Source organism: Salminus brasiliensis, chromosome 23 (genome assembly GCF_030463535.1).
Source record: "Salminus brasiliensis chromosome 23, fSalBra1.hap2, whole genome shotgun sequence".
Classification (NCBI taxonomy): domain Eukaryota; kingdom Metazoa; phylum Chordata; class Actinopteri; order Characiformes; family Bryconidae; genus Salminus; species Salminus brasiliensis.
The window spans coordinates 2,317,159-2,334,875 of NC_132900.1; the positions used below are offsets into that span (position 1 = coordinate 2,317,159).

Sequence of the window (17,717 nt, forward strand, 5' to 3'; positions counted from 1 at the left end):
TAAGCTCCTTTTGTTCAGGCAGTTCTCGCTTGTTTGGGTCAGTCTCAGTTGGGCAGCGTGTCCAGCCCCAGCGAGGCGGCGTGCTGCTTGGCCCGGAGGCGCAGGTTTTCGATGCTGGTGGTTTTGCTGTTGTGGCTGGGCAGGCCGGCCGAGGCCTGGAGCAGAGGGCTGTTCCACACCTGCTGAGCGTGGTGGGAGAGGGATTGGTAGTAAGACTGGCAGGGCAGGGAACCCAGCGGCGCCGGCATGTTGACGTTCATGCCCAGGTAGGGGATGGAGGAGGGGGCGGCCATGTCGAAGGACGGGTAGTGCACCAGGTTGTTGGTGGCGGCCATGTGCTGGCGGAACTGCTCCTGTAACCGGAAGAGGCTGAGTGGGGAGGAGGAGTACGAGTGGCTCTGGGAAACCCCGCTAACGCTGGCAGATGAGGACGACGCGATCGCCGGGGAGCCGAGAGGAGACTCTGGAGGGGAAACAGAAACGTGGACGGTTAGTTAGTATGCCTTATTGATCCATTGTACCAAGGCAATATTAAAAACAACTGCCAGATTTGTATTAAGTCAAAAGGATAAAATTTCAAAAGTATTTGGACACCTGCTCATTCATTGTTTAAAAAGAGTTTCTCCTGCTTTTGTTGGAGTAACTATCTCTACTGTCCAGGGAAGAAGGCTTTCTACTAGATTATGGAAGAGCATTGCTGTGAGGATTTGATTGCATTCAGCGACAAGAGTGTTAGTGAGGTCCACGAGTGTTCTGGATGGAGCACCACCATCATCATTCCACAGTTCTTCCACTGCTCCACAGCTCAATGCTGGGGGGCTTTATACATACCCCTCTACTAGCCCACGCCTGGAATTAGGCAGCAGCATGGTGCCGATAGGTTCATGATGTTTACCTGCTCCAGAGAGTCCTATTCTATTGGCTAGATAAGCTGTGTTTGTGTGTATAACAGCATTCGATGTTCACCTGGTTTAGGGCTGAGGCGCTTGCAGGCCGGGGAGTGAGCTCCAGACTGCAGCTTCTCAGCCTTCATCTCGTCTCTGTGGGGCTTCAGCTCCTCCTCCCGGTCCGTGGCGTTGTCTTCCGTGGCCGATTCGCTCCCTGACTGTTCGGCTGAGGTGACGTTCAGCTCCACACTCAGCTCCGAGGCCAGCGCGTGCTGCGGCCCCTCTGCCTCCACGGAGGAAGAGGAGGAGGACGAAGGAGGCAGTGGGTTCTCCAGGCTGATGCTGGACGGAGACTCGTTCTTCTCGGTCGGTCCATCGGGTGATGTGTCCTTCTGCTTCTGCAGCTGCTCCTTCTGCAGGCTGCGCTGCTTCTTACGGAACTTGGCCCGACGGTTCTTGAACCAAACCTGGTTTTGAAAGTGATGAGATCAGACAGTCTTTATCATCTTCATCATCATCATCACCACCATCATCATCATCACCTCTTAGAAGAATGTGATGTTCCTTTTTGGTGCCACAGTAGGTTCTGTTCAGGATACCTTACAGGAGCTGTTCTAGTTCCCCAAGTAGAACCTTTGAAAGGTTTTAGGACCCTTGATATAATGTACAGCTGCTTTACCTAGAACCCACAGTTTTAAAGAGGTTCTAGACACATTTCATTAACAAAAATGGTTCTCTTAAGAAGGTTTTTAGGGAACCAAAAACACATTTGTATCACCAATATTTTTAAAAAGTTAAAAGAAAGTATATATAAGTAAAAATATATTTAGGTTTTGGTCCCCAAGTTTGGGGGGTTGTGGTTTGGTCTCTACCGACCTGGATTTTAAATAAATAAAATAAAACTAAATAATTATAATAATCTATTGTATCTAGAACCTCTAGAACCTCCCGGACTCTCTGCTTAAATATTAATATTTACCAACAATCAGAATCTAATATTTTCTACAGGATTAAATTAAACACCACAGTCCTCTCAGGCATTTGGACTACACTGTGTGTGTGTGTGTGTGTGTGTGTGTGAGCGTGAGTGTGTGTGTGCGTGTGTGTGTGTGTGTGTGTGTGTGTGTGTGTGTGTGTGTGTGTGTGTGTGTGTAAGTTGGAGGATGTCTTATGTTTTGCTTGTAAAAAGATACCTGCTGTAGACATGGGCTTATGCAAAAGTTTTGGCACCCAGTCAAGCTATGGGTTGCTGATTTGATGTATAGTATTATATTAATAAACAAAACATGTTGTAAAAAAGTAATATTCAGTGTATATTTTAAATAAACACTATATATATAGTGTTTATTTAAAATATACAAAAAGAGGGAGATAATAAGAAAGAGATAAGAGAGATAAAAAGAATGGAAAGAAGATGAAAGAGAAAATGAAGGAGACATAAAACATAAAAATAAAAGAGGGAGAGAAGAAGACAGAGAAGATAAAGGAGACATAAAAGAGATAAAAAGAATAGAAAGAGAAATAAAAGGAAAAAATAAGACAAAGAAAAGAGGGAGATAAGAAGAAAGAGAAGAGAAAAGAGACATAAAAGATTAAAAGAATAGAAAGAGAAGATGAAAGAAAATAAAGGAGACAAAACATAAAAGAGGGAGAGAAGAAGAAAGAGAAGATGAAAGAGACATAAAAGATTAAAAGAATAGAAAGAGAAGATGAAAGAGAAAATAAAGGAGACAAAACATAAAAGAGGGAGAGAAGAAGAAAGAGAAGATGAAAGAGACATAAAAGATTAAAAGAATAGAAAGAGAAGATGAAAGAGAAAATAAAGGAGACAAAAAGAGATAAAAAAAAGAGAAGAAAGAGAGAAGATTAAAGAGAAATGAAATAAAGGAGAGATCAAAGATAAAAAGAAGAGAGAGAGATAAGAGAATTAATATGTATATAAAGATCTATAATGATGTAATATTACTGTTAAGTAACTGAAATTAATATTACAAAAAAACATTGAATTTAACATTTATTTCTCATTAGTTTAATTCTAATTTAGTAAACAAACATTTACAAACTGCATCATCTGAGCAGGGGTGCCTAAACTTTTGCAGAAGCTCGTGTTTCAGGACACTGCACTGTTCTGCATTTGAAATGCACGTGCGTTGAAAGTAAAAAAAATAAAAATAAAAAGTGGCGCGGTCTCACCTGCACGCGCGCCTCGGGCAGGTTGGTGCACATGGCCAGGCGCTCGCGCATCACCACGTCGGGGTAGTGGGTCTTCTGGAAGGTCTTCTCGAGCGCCTCGAGCTGCTGCGCGGTGAAGGCGGTTCTGCTCCTCCGCTGCTTCCGGTGCTGAGAGCCGTAGCGCGCCTCCAGGATGATGTCTGAGACACACACACACACACACACACACACACACAGGGGAGAGGTCAATCAACGGCACGTGAATAAGCGCGCGTGTGAGTATTCAGTTTGACTGTAACACATAATATTTAAATAATCAATTAATTTATTAATTTATTAATTAATAATAATAATAAAGAGTTTTGAAGAGAAAGTAGACAAACCAATGGAGCAGATAGAGAGAGATAAGAGATAGAAAATTGAGTGAGATAAAAAATAAAAGAAGATGAAAGAGACATAAAAGAGGTACAAAGAGAGAAGATAAAAGAAATAAGAGATAAAAGAACAGTGAAGATAAAGGTGAAACAAAAAAATAAAGAATAGGGAGAATGTTAAAATAAATAATAAAAGAGAAAGTAAAATAAATAAGAGATAAAAGGGAGAGAGTGAAGATAAAGGAAATGAGCTAAAAGATCAAAAGAAGAGAGAGGATGAAACAATACAAGAAGGATAGAAGATAAAATATAAATAAAGAGAGAAGATAATGAGATATAAAAGTGATAAAAGAATAGAAAGATAAGATGAAAGGAAATAAAAGAAAAAAAGAGATAAAAAGAAAAGATAAAAGAGAGATACAAAGAATAGAAAGAGAAGATGAAAGAAAAATCTAAGAAAGAAAAAGAGGGAGATAAGAAGAAAGATAAAAAGAATAGAAAGAAGATGAAAGAGAAAATTAAAGAGACATAAAACAAAAATAAAAGAGGGAGAGAAGATGAAAGAGAAAATAAAGGAGACATAAAAGACTAAAAGAATAGAAAGAGAAATAAAAGGAAAAAAAGAAGACAAAGAAAAGAGGGAGATAAGAAGAAAGAGAAGATAAAAGAGACATAAAAGATTAAAAGAATAGAAAGAGAAGATGAAAGAGAAAATAAAGGAGACATAAAAGAGATAAAAAAGAGTAGAAAGAGAGAAGATGAAAGAGAAATGAAATAAAGAAGATAAAGGAGAGATCAAAGATCAAAAGAAGAGAGAGAGAGATAAGAGAGTTGGGGGTGGAGATCATTATAGACAGAGAGAGAGAGAGAGAGAGAGAGAGAGAGACACAGAGAGGAAGCTGTGAGACACTGACCCCTGCTCTTACCTGCCAGTCTCTCGGCCAGTGTGAGCGCGTGCACGGACGGTCTGTAGTCGGCGGTGTGCTGCGCCTGCTGCGCCGCCTGCTGGTGGAGGTTATACATGGCGCTGAGGGAGTTCATCGCGTGCAGGGAGTATCCGTTCACCCCGTAGTGCTGCATGACCACCTGCTGAACAACAACCCCAACACCACAGCTCAGTAACTGCCCCAGCCCCGCTCTCCTGCCCCGGCGCCCCCTGCTGCCCACCCAGCGCACCGCACCCGTTTGCGTCGGCGTATGCAAATCCGGCCTAATTAATATGTAATAACTGTAGCAGTGAGTATGCATGTCATTTCACACGGTGCGCGAGCGCGTCCACTTCCAGGATATTCATTAGGAGCCCATTAGGCCCCTGCCCAGCTCATTAGGCGCGTGCGTGAACGTGTATGTGTACTGTCTAATTGGCGCAATTACCGCCCTGTTTGTCTGATTGGATGCATGAATCTAATCAATTAGTGCAACTAATCCTGCACGGAAACAGCGCTCGCGAGATCAGTGAGGGTTCTGAAGAGTCCCTAATGAGGGACATCCAGTGCAATTACAACATAATCAGTAATAATCACCATTTAATCACCACGCGCATTTAACTGAGAGGGGGGGGGGGGAGGGGGGTGCTGTCATTAATAAGACGCTGAATGGTTACGCTGCAGTGTCACGTGACTGTAATTTATTATAAATCAATAGAAATGACAGAAATGTGCATGTCAATAGAGTGTGCTGGAGGAGCTTAGTGGAGCTAACTGAGCTCAAACTGTGTCTCACATTATTCATATAATCATTATAATTTAATAATTATATATTTACACATTCCATTATTATTAATGCATTAATACTTATTTCATTATTATTATTAATAAAAGCTGCTTGCGTTTGTTATCAGATTAAACACAACTGTCTTATTCTGCTGCTAAAATACATACTTTTATCTTATATAATAATAATATAATAATAATTATATTAGTAGTATTGTGGTAATAATCATAATAATACTGTATGAAAATGTATATAATAAAGTAATAGTTGTAGATTATGGTTAATAAATGTGATCATTCCCTGCTGTGCTGATTTGACTCCTGTGGAGTTATTATTATTAATATTATTCTACAAATAATTAAAAGAAGATTCACCCTGATCTAACTGAAATAATTCAATAATTCATTGTTACATAAATTAAACATGTTATTAATTAACGATTGGTTCAGAAATAAATATTTACATTAAAGAAAGAAAGATCATGAGATAAATAGTTTTATACTCAGATTATTGTAATATATTGTACTATAAAATATAAATATAAAACATGTATAATAAATATACATCTAAATAAGTTATTATTTATATTTATCTATATATTATTATTAATATTAGTAGTAGTAGTGATGTCACAGTCTTGATTTTCACTGGTATTTTAAAATATATATTATTATTATTATTACTATCATCCATTTTTATTATTTTTATTTGTATTATTATGTTATTATTATTGTTCAATTATTGGAATTAATAATAATAATAATAATAATAATAATCGTTATTAATAGTATAATAGTAATGTATACATTGTCTAGAGACTTTACAAAAGATATTATAAAGGATATTACACTCGGCCCCACAACTCTAACAGTTCTGCAAAATATTAAATTAATAAATTTTTAGGGCCCCTGTCCATCACAGGCCCCTAGAATCACCCAGACATTTCCCTCCATATGGCGACCCTTAATAATAATCATTTTAAAAAGCTAATAATGATAATAGTAATAATAACAACAATGATTATACTACTACTACTACTAATAATAATAATATTATTATTATTATTATTATTATTAATAATAATAATAATAATAATAATAATAATTAGATAAGCAGCCAAAATTAAATGTAAAAAATAGGACACTGTTCACCTACAGATAGACAGACGCTCTGCAACTGAGCAGCAACTGAGGAGTCACTCACAGTAAAGAGTGACATTCTCTCACACACACACACACACACACACACACACACACACACACACACACCCTGTTTAAGTTGCTATAGTTAGTAATAGTGGCGGTGAGGTGTATTAAAGGGCTGCAGTGCTGTGTGTTAGTGGGGGTGGTGGTGGTGTGGGATTTGGTGTGTGTGGGGAGCAGGGGGTTGGGAGGGGGGGGGGGTAGTTGGGCAGTTTAAATGCCCCCCTGCAGTGCCCACTCCCACCCTATTAACTCAGAGCAGTGCCTGATGGATGTGATCACAGGCCAGCGGGGAATAGTTTTAATTCGCTCGGACAGAAGGTGCTTTGCTAAACATTTACTTTCCCCCCCCTGAAGTATTTGAATTGAATGGGTCTGTCCACCCCCCTTCCACCCCCCCACTCAACTCCCCCTCCCTACTGCCCCCGGGGCAGTTTTGGCTGAGATGTATGGCTTCTCTGAGGGTAAAAATATGCATGTTTGGATCCCCATTTGGGTCCCTCCGTCTTAATGGAAGTGCAAATAGGTTTCGACTGAGGAGGCCTCCATTTATCATCACTGCGGACCGGAGAGAGACACACTGATCACACACACACACACACTCTCTCTCTCTCTCTCTCTCTCTCTCTCTCTCTCTCTCGCTCTCTCTCGCTATCTTAGTATAACTTTTCTACCTCAGCTGTTACCCTGTATTAATAATTGAGGGTTCTCCACTGATGCCCCTGCCTCTCCTCCAGTCTCTCCCCTCACTGTGGAGCTGCAGTGTCTTATTTTAGACCACAGGAGAAGATCCAGACAGAGAGGAACTAACAGAGTCGAACACACTTCAGCTACTGTGCTGAGAGACGCTGGATGGACTTAGAACCTCCACTGCAGCTCTAGACGTTCTGCTGCTGTAGTGTAGGACACTGTCAGCTCTACTGCTGTTATTAGTCCACTGCAGGAGGAACACTGGAGTGGGTTCAGGACCCTCTACTGTGCTGTGGGTTCCACTGACTTCCAATAGAGTTGCGGTTAGACTCAATAATAACAAGTATTAACAAGTATTAAAAATAAATAAAATAAAATAAATAAGTAAAAATAAAAAAAATTAAAAAATGATTATGATGATATATTTTTTGCCATGTTTATATATTTATTTATTTATTATCTATTTACACTGACTTCCATTGAAAGTTGGTCTAAAAGTTCCTGTAAAGTTGCTATTTTGGAGATACAAGATTTTTGTGTCTGTATATATATATTTAGTACTCTGCAAAAGTTTTAGTCCCCTAGAAAAAGTCGATTAGACTGTAAAACTAAAATCTGATATCAGAATAAACACTAATAACTAATAACACTCCTACAGACAGTGGTGGTGGTGGTTCTCCATCACTGTGTTCATCATTAGAACATCTCCAAAGTTCTCCTCTCTCATGGAGTCTAGTATTATTTAGAGTTCTCCTCAGATCAACACCTGGTTTGGTGGTAAATCAGAGCTTAATGATGGTAAATCAGGTGAGCTGCTGCTGCTGCTGCTGCTGCTGATGGAGTTGAACACATCCTCCACGCTGTGCTGGCTGGACTGTGGGGCGTCCAGGAGAACCCTGGAGGAACCGAGCTCTGTTCTTCAGACTAGCTCACCGACAAGATCTCACTACTTTCTTTCTTCAGAATGAGAAGCTCTTGTTTCTCCTTTTTACTGGATTTATGTTCTGCTTTATCTGTTCTGATGAGATCTGGAGCTTCTACAGTAGAACCCTCTCACTGCTGAGAGACGGGGGGTAGAGGGGTGAGGTGTGCAGAACTGTATGTAAATATGAATTAAATTAAAAAATGAACTTGAATTAAATTGTTATCAAATGAAGATAAAAATCAAACATAGAAACTTTCCTTCATCACTGCTCTTATCTGTAACTGTCTCTTATAAATCAGACCCCTCCTTGTCCTCCACCCCTCGCAGGTTGTCGTGTGTATCGCGTCCCCTCCTGCTGGAGCGAGGGTGTGTGTTTTTGCCACAGGGGTCAAACGGATCATCAGCACAAAGAGCAGCTTATTTTTAATTTGTTAATAGTGTGTTTCACAGCTATTGTCATCTATTCATCCGCCCTGTTAGTGCTGCAGGGCAGAGCGCCTGTGTGTGTGTGTGTGTGTGTGTGTGTGTGAGACACTTCATGGTTCAGTTATTAAAACATCATTATGTACACCGGTGCGGACAGTGCCGCCTGCGATCCGCCTGCACTCTGAATGACAAACCTCCCTGAAGGGTCCTAGGCTTGGGTGTCCAGTTCTGGACAATTCAGGACGTTCTTAAAAGCTTGAAAGGTGCTGAAGTTTTATATATATATATATATTTTAGGAACTTTAAACATTAAAATGAATGAATTTAAAGTATTTTATTCAAAAAAGCTTCTACTGAAAGGTATTTGATGTTCACTATAAAATAGAAAAGATAATCATTCCTTTTTTTACATACATTAGAACGTCATGTTTATTCCTTATTAAATATAGAAATAATAAGAAATGTGTATATATATATTTATATAAGTATAATTTAGTTTTAATTCAAATTTGATCAGACATTTTTACACCTGTATTTTCATTGAGAGATCTTTCTGAAGACCTGTCTCTCTAGCTCTCGAGTTATATATCTAAATGAGTTTGCCGGGTCCTTTTTATTCATATAATCTACACTGGACACTTTATTACTGCTTTTATATATATATATATATATATATATATATATATATATATATATATATATATATATATATATATACACTTACACTTTATATATATATATTACACTTTTATATATTTTATATATAAATATATTTTACACAGGTTTTCATACCAAACTGCAGTTACAGCATCTTATTTGCATATTTTATTTATTACTGATTCACTAAAAACTACTACTGTGTACTACTGAAGTGACAACACCTCATCTGTAACACTAACACTGTGGGAATGATAAGTACAGTTGCTGCTACAGCTAGTTACCATCTTTGTAAGTTGTGTGTATATATATATATATATATATATATATATAAAACAACCATATCTATATAGATATATAGTTGTGTGTGTGTGTGTATATATATATATATATATATATATATATATATATATATATATATATATACACACACATGTATGTATATATAATCATCACTGTAATGCAAAATCCTCATATCTCCAATATAGCAGCTTTACAGGTCTTAACTTTCGATGGAAGTTAATGTAAAAAAATTAAAAATTATCCCAGGTCATTTTGGAGCGTTTCCATTGGTCCGTTCATCATGAAATTCTCAGACAATATAAAGAGCAAAATGCCAGATTCACTATATTGAGAAAAGTGAAAAACATTTTTCCCATAGAAATAACAATATGTATGTATTTATTATGACACTATGATATATTTAATTTATAATGTATTTTTTCTAACTGTGTTTAATGTACCTTACTCTTATGCAGACTCATATATATATGCTTAAGGATTAATCAAGTATGATCTTATTTTGTGCACTTAGATATAAATATAAATGTATAAATAAACAATTCATACTTATTTAAACCAGATGAACAGACTAAATTATATGTTAAACTAATAAGTCAGTTAAAAGGAACTTCCACACAGACTGCACTGCTGTTTTTTCATTTGACTGTTTTATATATATTATTTTTGATGTTTTATTTATATATAATATTTTATAAACTACATTATCAATAAATTCCTAAGTAAATTTATTTACTAACTTTTTTAGTAAAACAGCAAGAGTCTGAAGTATACAATTACAGGACTAAGCACACTTATTGAGCAGTGTTCTGTCTTAAGTAAAGCTGATCACATGTATTGATTAAATTAGTGGAATACATACGTTTCTGAAGAAGTTTAATTTTATATTAGAGATGAAATTGAGTTGAACTGCAGTGTTTTCACAGATTCTCGCTGATAGTGATGTGTTTTTCAGATTTAGAGTTTATAAGGTCTGGATAAACAGCTCAGTCTCACCTGGTTTAACAACCGAAAGAGGTGAAAATGGAAGCAATACAGGATATTCACTTTTCTAACTGAGGTTTGATGCTAAAACCGTCAACACGTGTGTGAATGTGTGTGAAAGTGCTCTTACCTCTCTTTTTCTGCCTCTCTGTCCAGTAACAACAATCTTCTGGATTCTTCTTTATGTTTATAAATCAGGTCCACATCCAGGCGCTCTGCCCGTCCCGTTCCATCCAGGTGTGTGTGAGAGAGTGTGTGTATGAGTGTGTTCGCAGTTCAGTGTGTCCAGCTCCTCTCCAAAGCTCCTCTGTGCCCTGCTGCCATCTATACACACACACACACTCTTACACTCTTTAGGAGGGTTATAAAGAGCCCGGCTGCTCCAGGGCTCAGCTGGCTATTGGTGCTCAGAGCTGTCAATCAAACCCTGGTGTTTTTTTTTCCTCTCTCTTTTCCTCTGGTCTGATTGTGCACTTGAGGCCGGAGACTCTAAACTTTTAAGTCCTATATCACACAGCAGGGTTCGAAATAACACAAACAGGAGTGCATATCTGTTTAAGATGAGGGGCCGGGGAGGTCCGCACTTAAAATCGTGGGTTTATTCACTTTGTGAGGAGATACTGGAGCTGTTTACTGGTTCTGCTGGACTGTTTATGCTGGTTATTGGGTAATAGGTCATATGTGGAATGTTAACATGTTTAATTTTATTTACATTGTGCTGCAAAATACTAAAATATAAACAATAACACAAATACATTCTTAAAAATCAGAACAATTCTGAATTAAAACAATTAAAACCCAAATAAAACCAAATATTGGATTTTTTATGTCTTGAATGATCATACCAATGATCATATATTCAATATAACACATCTAAAAGCTGTGTGTGTGTGTGTGTGTAGGTATGACAGTGTGTTCTATGTGTTCTCCTGCTGTTCTTTCAGCCCTGCAGGGTCTTAAACCACCCGCCCCCCCCTCAATATTCCAGCATTTTTCCTGCCCCAGCGCGAGGAGCGTCTCCCGCCTGCGTTTTGTTTGCGTTTAGGCTTTGTCATGCCTGTGCAGGGACTTTTACAGAAGGCTAATAGATGGCCAATCTCGGCGGGCCTGAGGATCCGGGCGAGCGAGGCGCTGGGCGAGTGAGCGAAAGCCCTCTGTCTCCAAATGACTGCGGCTAAGAGGATTAAAACAATAATGCCCTTCTTCTCTTCTTGAAGGGTTTTCAGGTTTTTAGAGGAGATTTCTTCTCCCGGAGCAAAAAGCGTTTAGGCAGAGTGGCCCTTTAATGTAAAGCTGCATAATGTGTTAAAGAGAGAAAGAGAGAGAGAGAGAGAGAGAGAGAGAGAGAGGTGAAAATCCTCAGCTGAATTTTTATCTTTGACCACAAGTTCTCATCTAACAGAATTTAGAAATAAGAGAATCTCCTCCTTAGTCCACATTTTACTACAGAACTACAGACTGCTGCACTCTGATCATACTACAGTATCCTATATACATCTCTCTCTCTCTCTCTCTATATATATATATATATATATATATATATATATATATAGAGAGAGAGAGAGAGAGAGAGGGAGATGTATGTATATATAATATATATACACACATATATATGTGTATGTATTCATATATATATACATCTCTCTCTATATCTATATATATATATATAATTTGTAAATGATGTAAATGTTGTTTATTTGTTTTTTTTAGTTTAAAGAACCTCCACACCTTTGTATGATGTGAATGTTCTTTAAACCGGTTCTGTAAGCAGTTCTTTACAAAAATCTAAGAGGTTCAGAACAAAACAGGAAGAGGAAAAAATATATATAAATATATAAAAATATAAATATATAAAAAAATTCAATTTCAATGGAAGTCAATGTAGAAAGATTTTACTCCACGAAATCAGTTTGGAGCGTTTCTATTGGTCCGTTCATCGTGAAATTCTGATGCAATGTAAAGTATAACTGCCATATACTTTACTCATATTATGGAGAAAATATGAAAAAATTAAGATCTATCTATCTATCTATTTATCTCTCTCTCTCTATATATATATATATATATAGAGAGAGAGAGAGAGAGAGAGGATGAGATAGATAGATAGATAGAAAGATAGATAGATAGGTGTGTGTATATATATATATATATAGGTATATATCTTTAGGGTATATAGGTAGATAGGTATAGGTATGTTTAGGCTACTGTTCTATTTAATAATCAGGAGTGCAGCTCCAGTGCAGTCTGAATCAGCTCTGCTCTGTGACAGACGTGGCGGCAGGCCTGATTTTGGTGTCTCACTGGTTTCTCCTCATTTTAAAAGCTGTGTATTTGAGGTTCTGCTGGAGAAGACTGTGGAGACAATGAGGGTAGTGGTGATGGGTCTGCATTACACTCCAGTTTAATCCCCCATCTCCAGAGCGTTTTACTGACCCCTGAGGAGACACCAGTCAGCATCTTCACTAATAATAAAAATAATAATAATAATAATAATATTAATAATCAGCATTAATATCATTAGTGTTTCAGCTGCTCCTGAGTTCAGACCCGCGGTTCTTTCCCATCCATCCTCAGCGCTCTCAGAGTGTCTCTGTGAGAGAAAGAGGATTAACTTGTGAAGCGATGGAAATAAAGCACTTTAAAGGGGAGCTAAATGTGTGTGTGTGAGAGAGAGAGCAAGCGCAAGTGTGTGTGTGTGTGTGTGTGTGTGTGTGTGTGTAAAGAGCCGCTCTAAAGCAATTAAAGGCAGACAGGCAGCGGCGCTCTCCGCGCTCTGGGCCAAAGTCATGGGGATTTTACTGCTGAACTCTGAAAAACTGGGTCTTTGTTTTGGTTCCGTCTGCTTTATCACACTGTTCCACGTTCTCCGAGTTCCTCGCACAGAAACAGAGCATCTGTGGACACGCACTTAAACACTGACTTTTAACTGAAGTCAAAATAAATAAATAGATTAACAATATTATATATAATAATTTGGGCCTTAACTGCATGCTTTAACCTCATGACCTCTGCAGAACCACTCTTCGGATCTAGACTTTTTTCATTCCTCACTCTTGTAATTTTAGAAGATCTTAGTTTGCTGATTTCCGTTGAGTTACTGATTAATAATCAGCAGCACGTACTAAATGTCACAACTTAAACATTTAAAGAACCACAAAAGACGGGTTCTTTAGAGTGAGTAGAACTCTGTTGTAGAACCACCTTCATCCATAATCCGTTAATTGGACTGCTCTTTAAAGAACCCTTTGTTTGGAAATGAGACATGTGAGCAAGGTGACAAAAACCTTTTTAAGTTGTCAAGAACCTTCACAAAAAGGAAGGTTCTCCTTTCAAAAATCTTTGAAATTGTTGCAATAGAACCCCTACACCTAAGCCACTAAAGGTTCTTTGAGCAACGCCACAGAAGAACCACTTTTGGTTCTGTAAAATGCATGTTTAAAAAAGCTGGATTTGTGAGGGTGAAGAAGCTTTTATGGTTTAATAAGTTGTCGCGTCATGTAAAGGTTCTAGGCCAATTTAAGGGTTCTTCTTAGAACCTGTACATTGTATTGAGGTTCTATAAACATGCTCACAATCACATGGTCACAATCTTATTTATAAAAATATTTTTCTGAAGAACCATGCATTGAAAGGTTCCTAAGGAAACCAAAAGTGGTTCTTCTATGACGTTGTGCAAAGAACCTTTTTTTTTGGTACCTTCATTTTTAAGTGTGTAAGTGGAGGTTCTTTAAATTTTTTGAATTGCATTTGCAAAAACGGTTGTCCAGAGAATCAGCCATTGAAAGGTTATTTAAGGAACCACAATTGGTTATTCTATAGCAGCTTACTTACCTGGAAGGTTCTTTAGGGAACCAGAGTTGGTTCTTCTATAGCAGTTCATTCACTGAAAGGTTCTTCAGGGAACTAAACGTTGTTTTTCTAGACATTCATGTATGTATGGTTCTCTAAACTTTTAGAAGGTTCTCTGTACGGTACTTGCTCATTTCATCCTTTAAAAGTGTTTTAAGGAACCAAATGTGGTTCTTTTATAGCAGCTCATTGATTATACGGTTCTTTAAGGAAACTAAAGTGGGTTCCTCTAGAAAAGAAAGATATCTTTTCAGCATCTTCAGTTTTTAAGAGTGTACGTTATGTGTACAGGTTCTCTGCACGTTAAAAAGGTTCTCCATACCAAACACTTTTCTTCCACTGAAAGGATTCTTTAGAGAACCAATGTTGGTTCTTCTATAGCAGCTCATTCACTAAACATGGTTCTTCTAGAGATCTTTTCAGGATCTTTCATTTACTTGAAAGAGTGGACATTAGGTTTAGGTTCTCCAAACGTTAGAAAGGTTCTGTTGTCTGCACAGAGGTTCTTCATGTCTGAGTGTGGAAGTGGGCGGATTATCATCACCCTGTTTTTATTTACAGTAGAACCACGTCAGCTGAGCTTTCTTTTTTCTTTTCTTACGGATTCGGGAGGAAAAACGAGGAATGAGGGAAGGAGAAGAGGGTGTGGACCCCCCATACCACCACCACCACCAACCCCACCCGTGCCACTGTGAGGGGCTCCGTCTCTTAATAGCTAATTAATAGTGCTAATGATGTTTCTGCAACTTCATGAATACATTACGTCTGCAGTCCAGCAAGCTTTAGCCTCTCCGCCTCCATTCAAGGGTATTTCAGCATCTGTTCTCCACGCCGCAATTAATCATTTTGATGTATGGTTTAAAATCGACTGCTTCCAGGAGACCCTTTTTGACAGGAATAACAAAGCAATTTGCCAGGAGCCATCTCTCTCTCTCTCTCTCTCTCTCTCTCTCTCAGTCTCTCTCTCTCTCTCTCTCTCTCGCGTTATTACTCCACCTTCATCTTAAAACCTCGTTCCTTTTTTTTCCAAATTAGACACCTGTATTAAAGGGCCAGAGCTTCATTTTCCACCCTCTGATTCTGATTCTGGAGAAATCCCATTATTCCCAACAATATCCCCAGACTAAAGATTTCAGACCTGCCAATTCTGCCAGAAGCTGTGGACCTCTTTCATCCACTGAAAGGTTCTTTAAAGAACCCAAGCTAATTCTTCTATAGAGTTCAATTCATTAAAAGGTGATTGATGGAACCAAAAGTGGCTCTTCTGAAAAGTTCCATCCATTGAAACCTTGAAACCTGAAATGCTCCAAACTGTACCGGCACATTTAATCAATTGAAAGGTTCTTTAGAGAACCTAAACCAATTATTCTGTAGAGTTCCATCCATTAAAAAAATGCTCCATACTGTACCTGCCCATTTAATCAATTAAAAGGTTCTTTAGAGAACCTAAACTGATTCTTCTGTAGAGTTTTATTCATTAAAAGGTGCTTGATGGAACCAAAACTCTACAGAATAATCAGTTTTGGTTCTCTAAAGTACGGATGATCCATGAAATATGAAATTTCATAATTTGAAAGGTTCTTTGGGGCAGAAAAACATTTTAAATAATGTGGCAGCACATTTAATCAATTGAAAGGTTCTTTAGAGAACCTAAACTGATTCTTTTGTAGAGTTCCATTCATTGAAAGGTGCTTGATGGAACCAAAAATGTTTCTTCTGTAACTTTCCATCTATTGAAACCTTTAATACAATGCTCCATACTGTACCTGCACATTGAATTTATTAAAAGGTTCTTTAGAGAACCTGAACTGATTCTTCTTTAGAGTATAATTCATTGAAAAGTTATTTAAGGAACCAACACTGATTGTTCTATAGAGTTCTATTCTTGGAAAGTCACTTAATGTAACAAAAATGTTCTTCTGTCCATTTAAAGGTTCTTTAAGAAGATGGAGGTTCAACTTTGAAAAGATCATCCGAACTTTAGAGAACCAAAGCAGATTCTTCTATAGAGTTCTATTCATTGAATGGTTCTTGATGGAACTAAAGTGGTTCTTCTGTAGAACTTCATCCAATGAAATGTTCTTTAAAAGAAACAAAAGTGGTTCATTGAAAGATTTGTAAGGGGAGTGGAGGTTCTCTAAACTTTAAAAACTTTTTAATGCTGTACCTGCTCATTTCATCCATTGAAAGGATTCTTTAGAGAACCAATGTTGGTTCTTCTATAGCAGCTCATTCACTGAACGTGGTTCTTCTAGAGATCTTTTCAGGATCTTTCATTTACATAAAAGAGTGGACATTAGGTTTAGGTTCTCCAAACGTTAGAAAGGTTCTGTTGTCTGCACAGAGGTTCCCTGTTTTTATTTACAGTAGAACGACGCCAGCTTTTTTCTTTCTAACAGATTTGGGAGGATATAGAATATCATCCATTGAAAGGTTCTTTAGAGAAATAAAACGGGTTCCTTTGGTGGAGGTTCTCTCACCGTACATGTTCAAAGGTTCTTTTCTTTAAAAAGTGGTTCTGCTGCAAAGAACCGTCCTGCCACCTCAATTATTTTCTTTATTTTCCAGCCTCTGATTCCTGGAGAAATCCTATTCCTGTCCTATTATTCCCGACAATATCCCATGATCTTCCCGACAAATCCCCAGGCTAAAAGTTTCTGACCTGCCAATTCTGCCAAAAGCCGCGGCCCTCTTTCTCCGCTGTCTTTTTACTGTCTTTCTCTCTCTCTCTCTCTCTCTCTCTCTCTCTCTCTCTCTCTCTCTCTCTCTCTCTCTCTCTCTCTTCCCATTTTCTCCTTTCTCTCCCTGCGTCTCCTTCGCTCACTTTGGCCCGGATCCTCCAGCACAAGGGCCCCTATTGTATGGGCCTAATCCAGAAGCAACACAGCTTTAGCGACATGGCGGGATAAAAGCCCCATCAAGCCCACAACTTTATGGGGGCAAATCTCTACCTAATCCCTCGCTTTATCTAAACAAAAGCCCCTCTCCCTTAATCCACCTTCGCCTTCCAAAATAAAAAGAAAAGGAAAAAACAAGAGGGGCTGAAAAAGAGAAAGAAAGAGAGAGAGGGAAAATCTCACACTCTCGCGCCGAACGCTGGGGTAAGAGGCAGCGAAAGGCGAGGTTTCACTAAAGCAACTAACTGCTTCTGACAAGCTTTAACCACTGATAGCAGAAAAACTGAAATTTCAGGCAACAAAAGCTGAGAGAATAAGGAACCATGAAGAGGTTCTCCGCTCTCTCTCTCTGCCGTTCAACTTCTGGAGACGTGCCAAATCCGGGACGATCTTCTTCACGCTAGTTTAGCCCGTATTTCTCATCCGTATTTCTTCTGTTTGTGGATTTAAAGCCAAAGCCATCACTCATTGGCTGACCACGTGCTTAGGAAGGAGGTTCTTCAAGGGTTCTTGAGGAGTGGTTCTATATAGAACCATGACAATTCCTCCTGAACTGCTTGAATGTTTGATAGAAAATGTTTACATGATTTTTAAAAATCTGCTTCTATATGAGGGACCATGCCACACTTGAAGAACCATGT

At 38.3% G+C, this 17,717-nt stretch overlaps 1 protein-coding gene across 1 annotated transcript; it reads right to left on the reverse strand.

The window, feature by feature from the left end:
* Window positions 1-2: 2 nt before the first annotated feature.
* Window positions 3-10,538, reverse strand: dmbx1a (diencephalon/mesencephalon homeobox 1a). The gene is made up of 5 exons (XM_072669048.1): window positions 10,461-10,538; window positions 4,360-4,522; window positions 3,081-3,259; window positions 967-1,354; window positions 3-463 (listed from the first exon to the last, which is right to left on the reverse strand). The coding sequence occupies exons 2-5, from the start codon at window positions 4,511-4,513 to the stop codon at window positions 45-47; spliced, it is 1,140 nt and encodes a 379-aa protein (XP_072525149.1). The 5' UTR covers window positions 4,514-4,522; window positions 10,461-10,538; the 3' UTR covers window positions 3-44.
* Between the last annotated feature and the right edge of the window lie 7,179 nt (window positions 10,539-17,717).

Coding starts and splice junctions, on each gene's coding strand:
- dmbx1a (XM_072669048.1), bottom strand. CDS start 4,513: ATGCAGCACTACGGGGTGAACGGATACTCCCTGCACGCGATGAACTCC. Junction 1,355..3,080: donor TGCCCGAGGCGCGCGTGCAG/GTGAGACCGCGC, acceptor TTTCAAAACCAG/GTTTGGTTCAAGAACCGTCG. Junction 464..966: donor GCGCCTCAGCCCTAAACCAG/GTGAACATCGAA, acceptor TTTCCCCTCCAG/AGTCTCCTCTCGGCTCCCCG.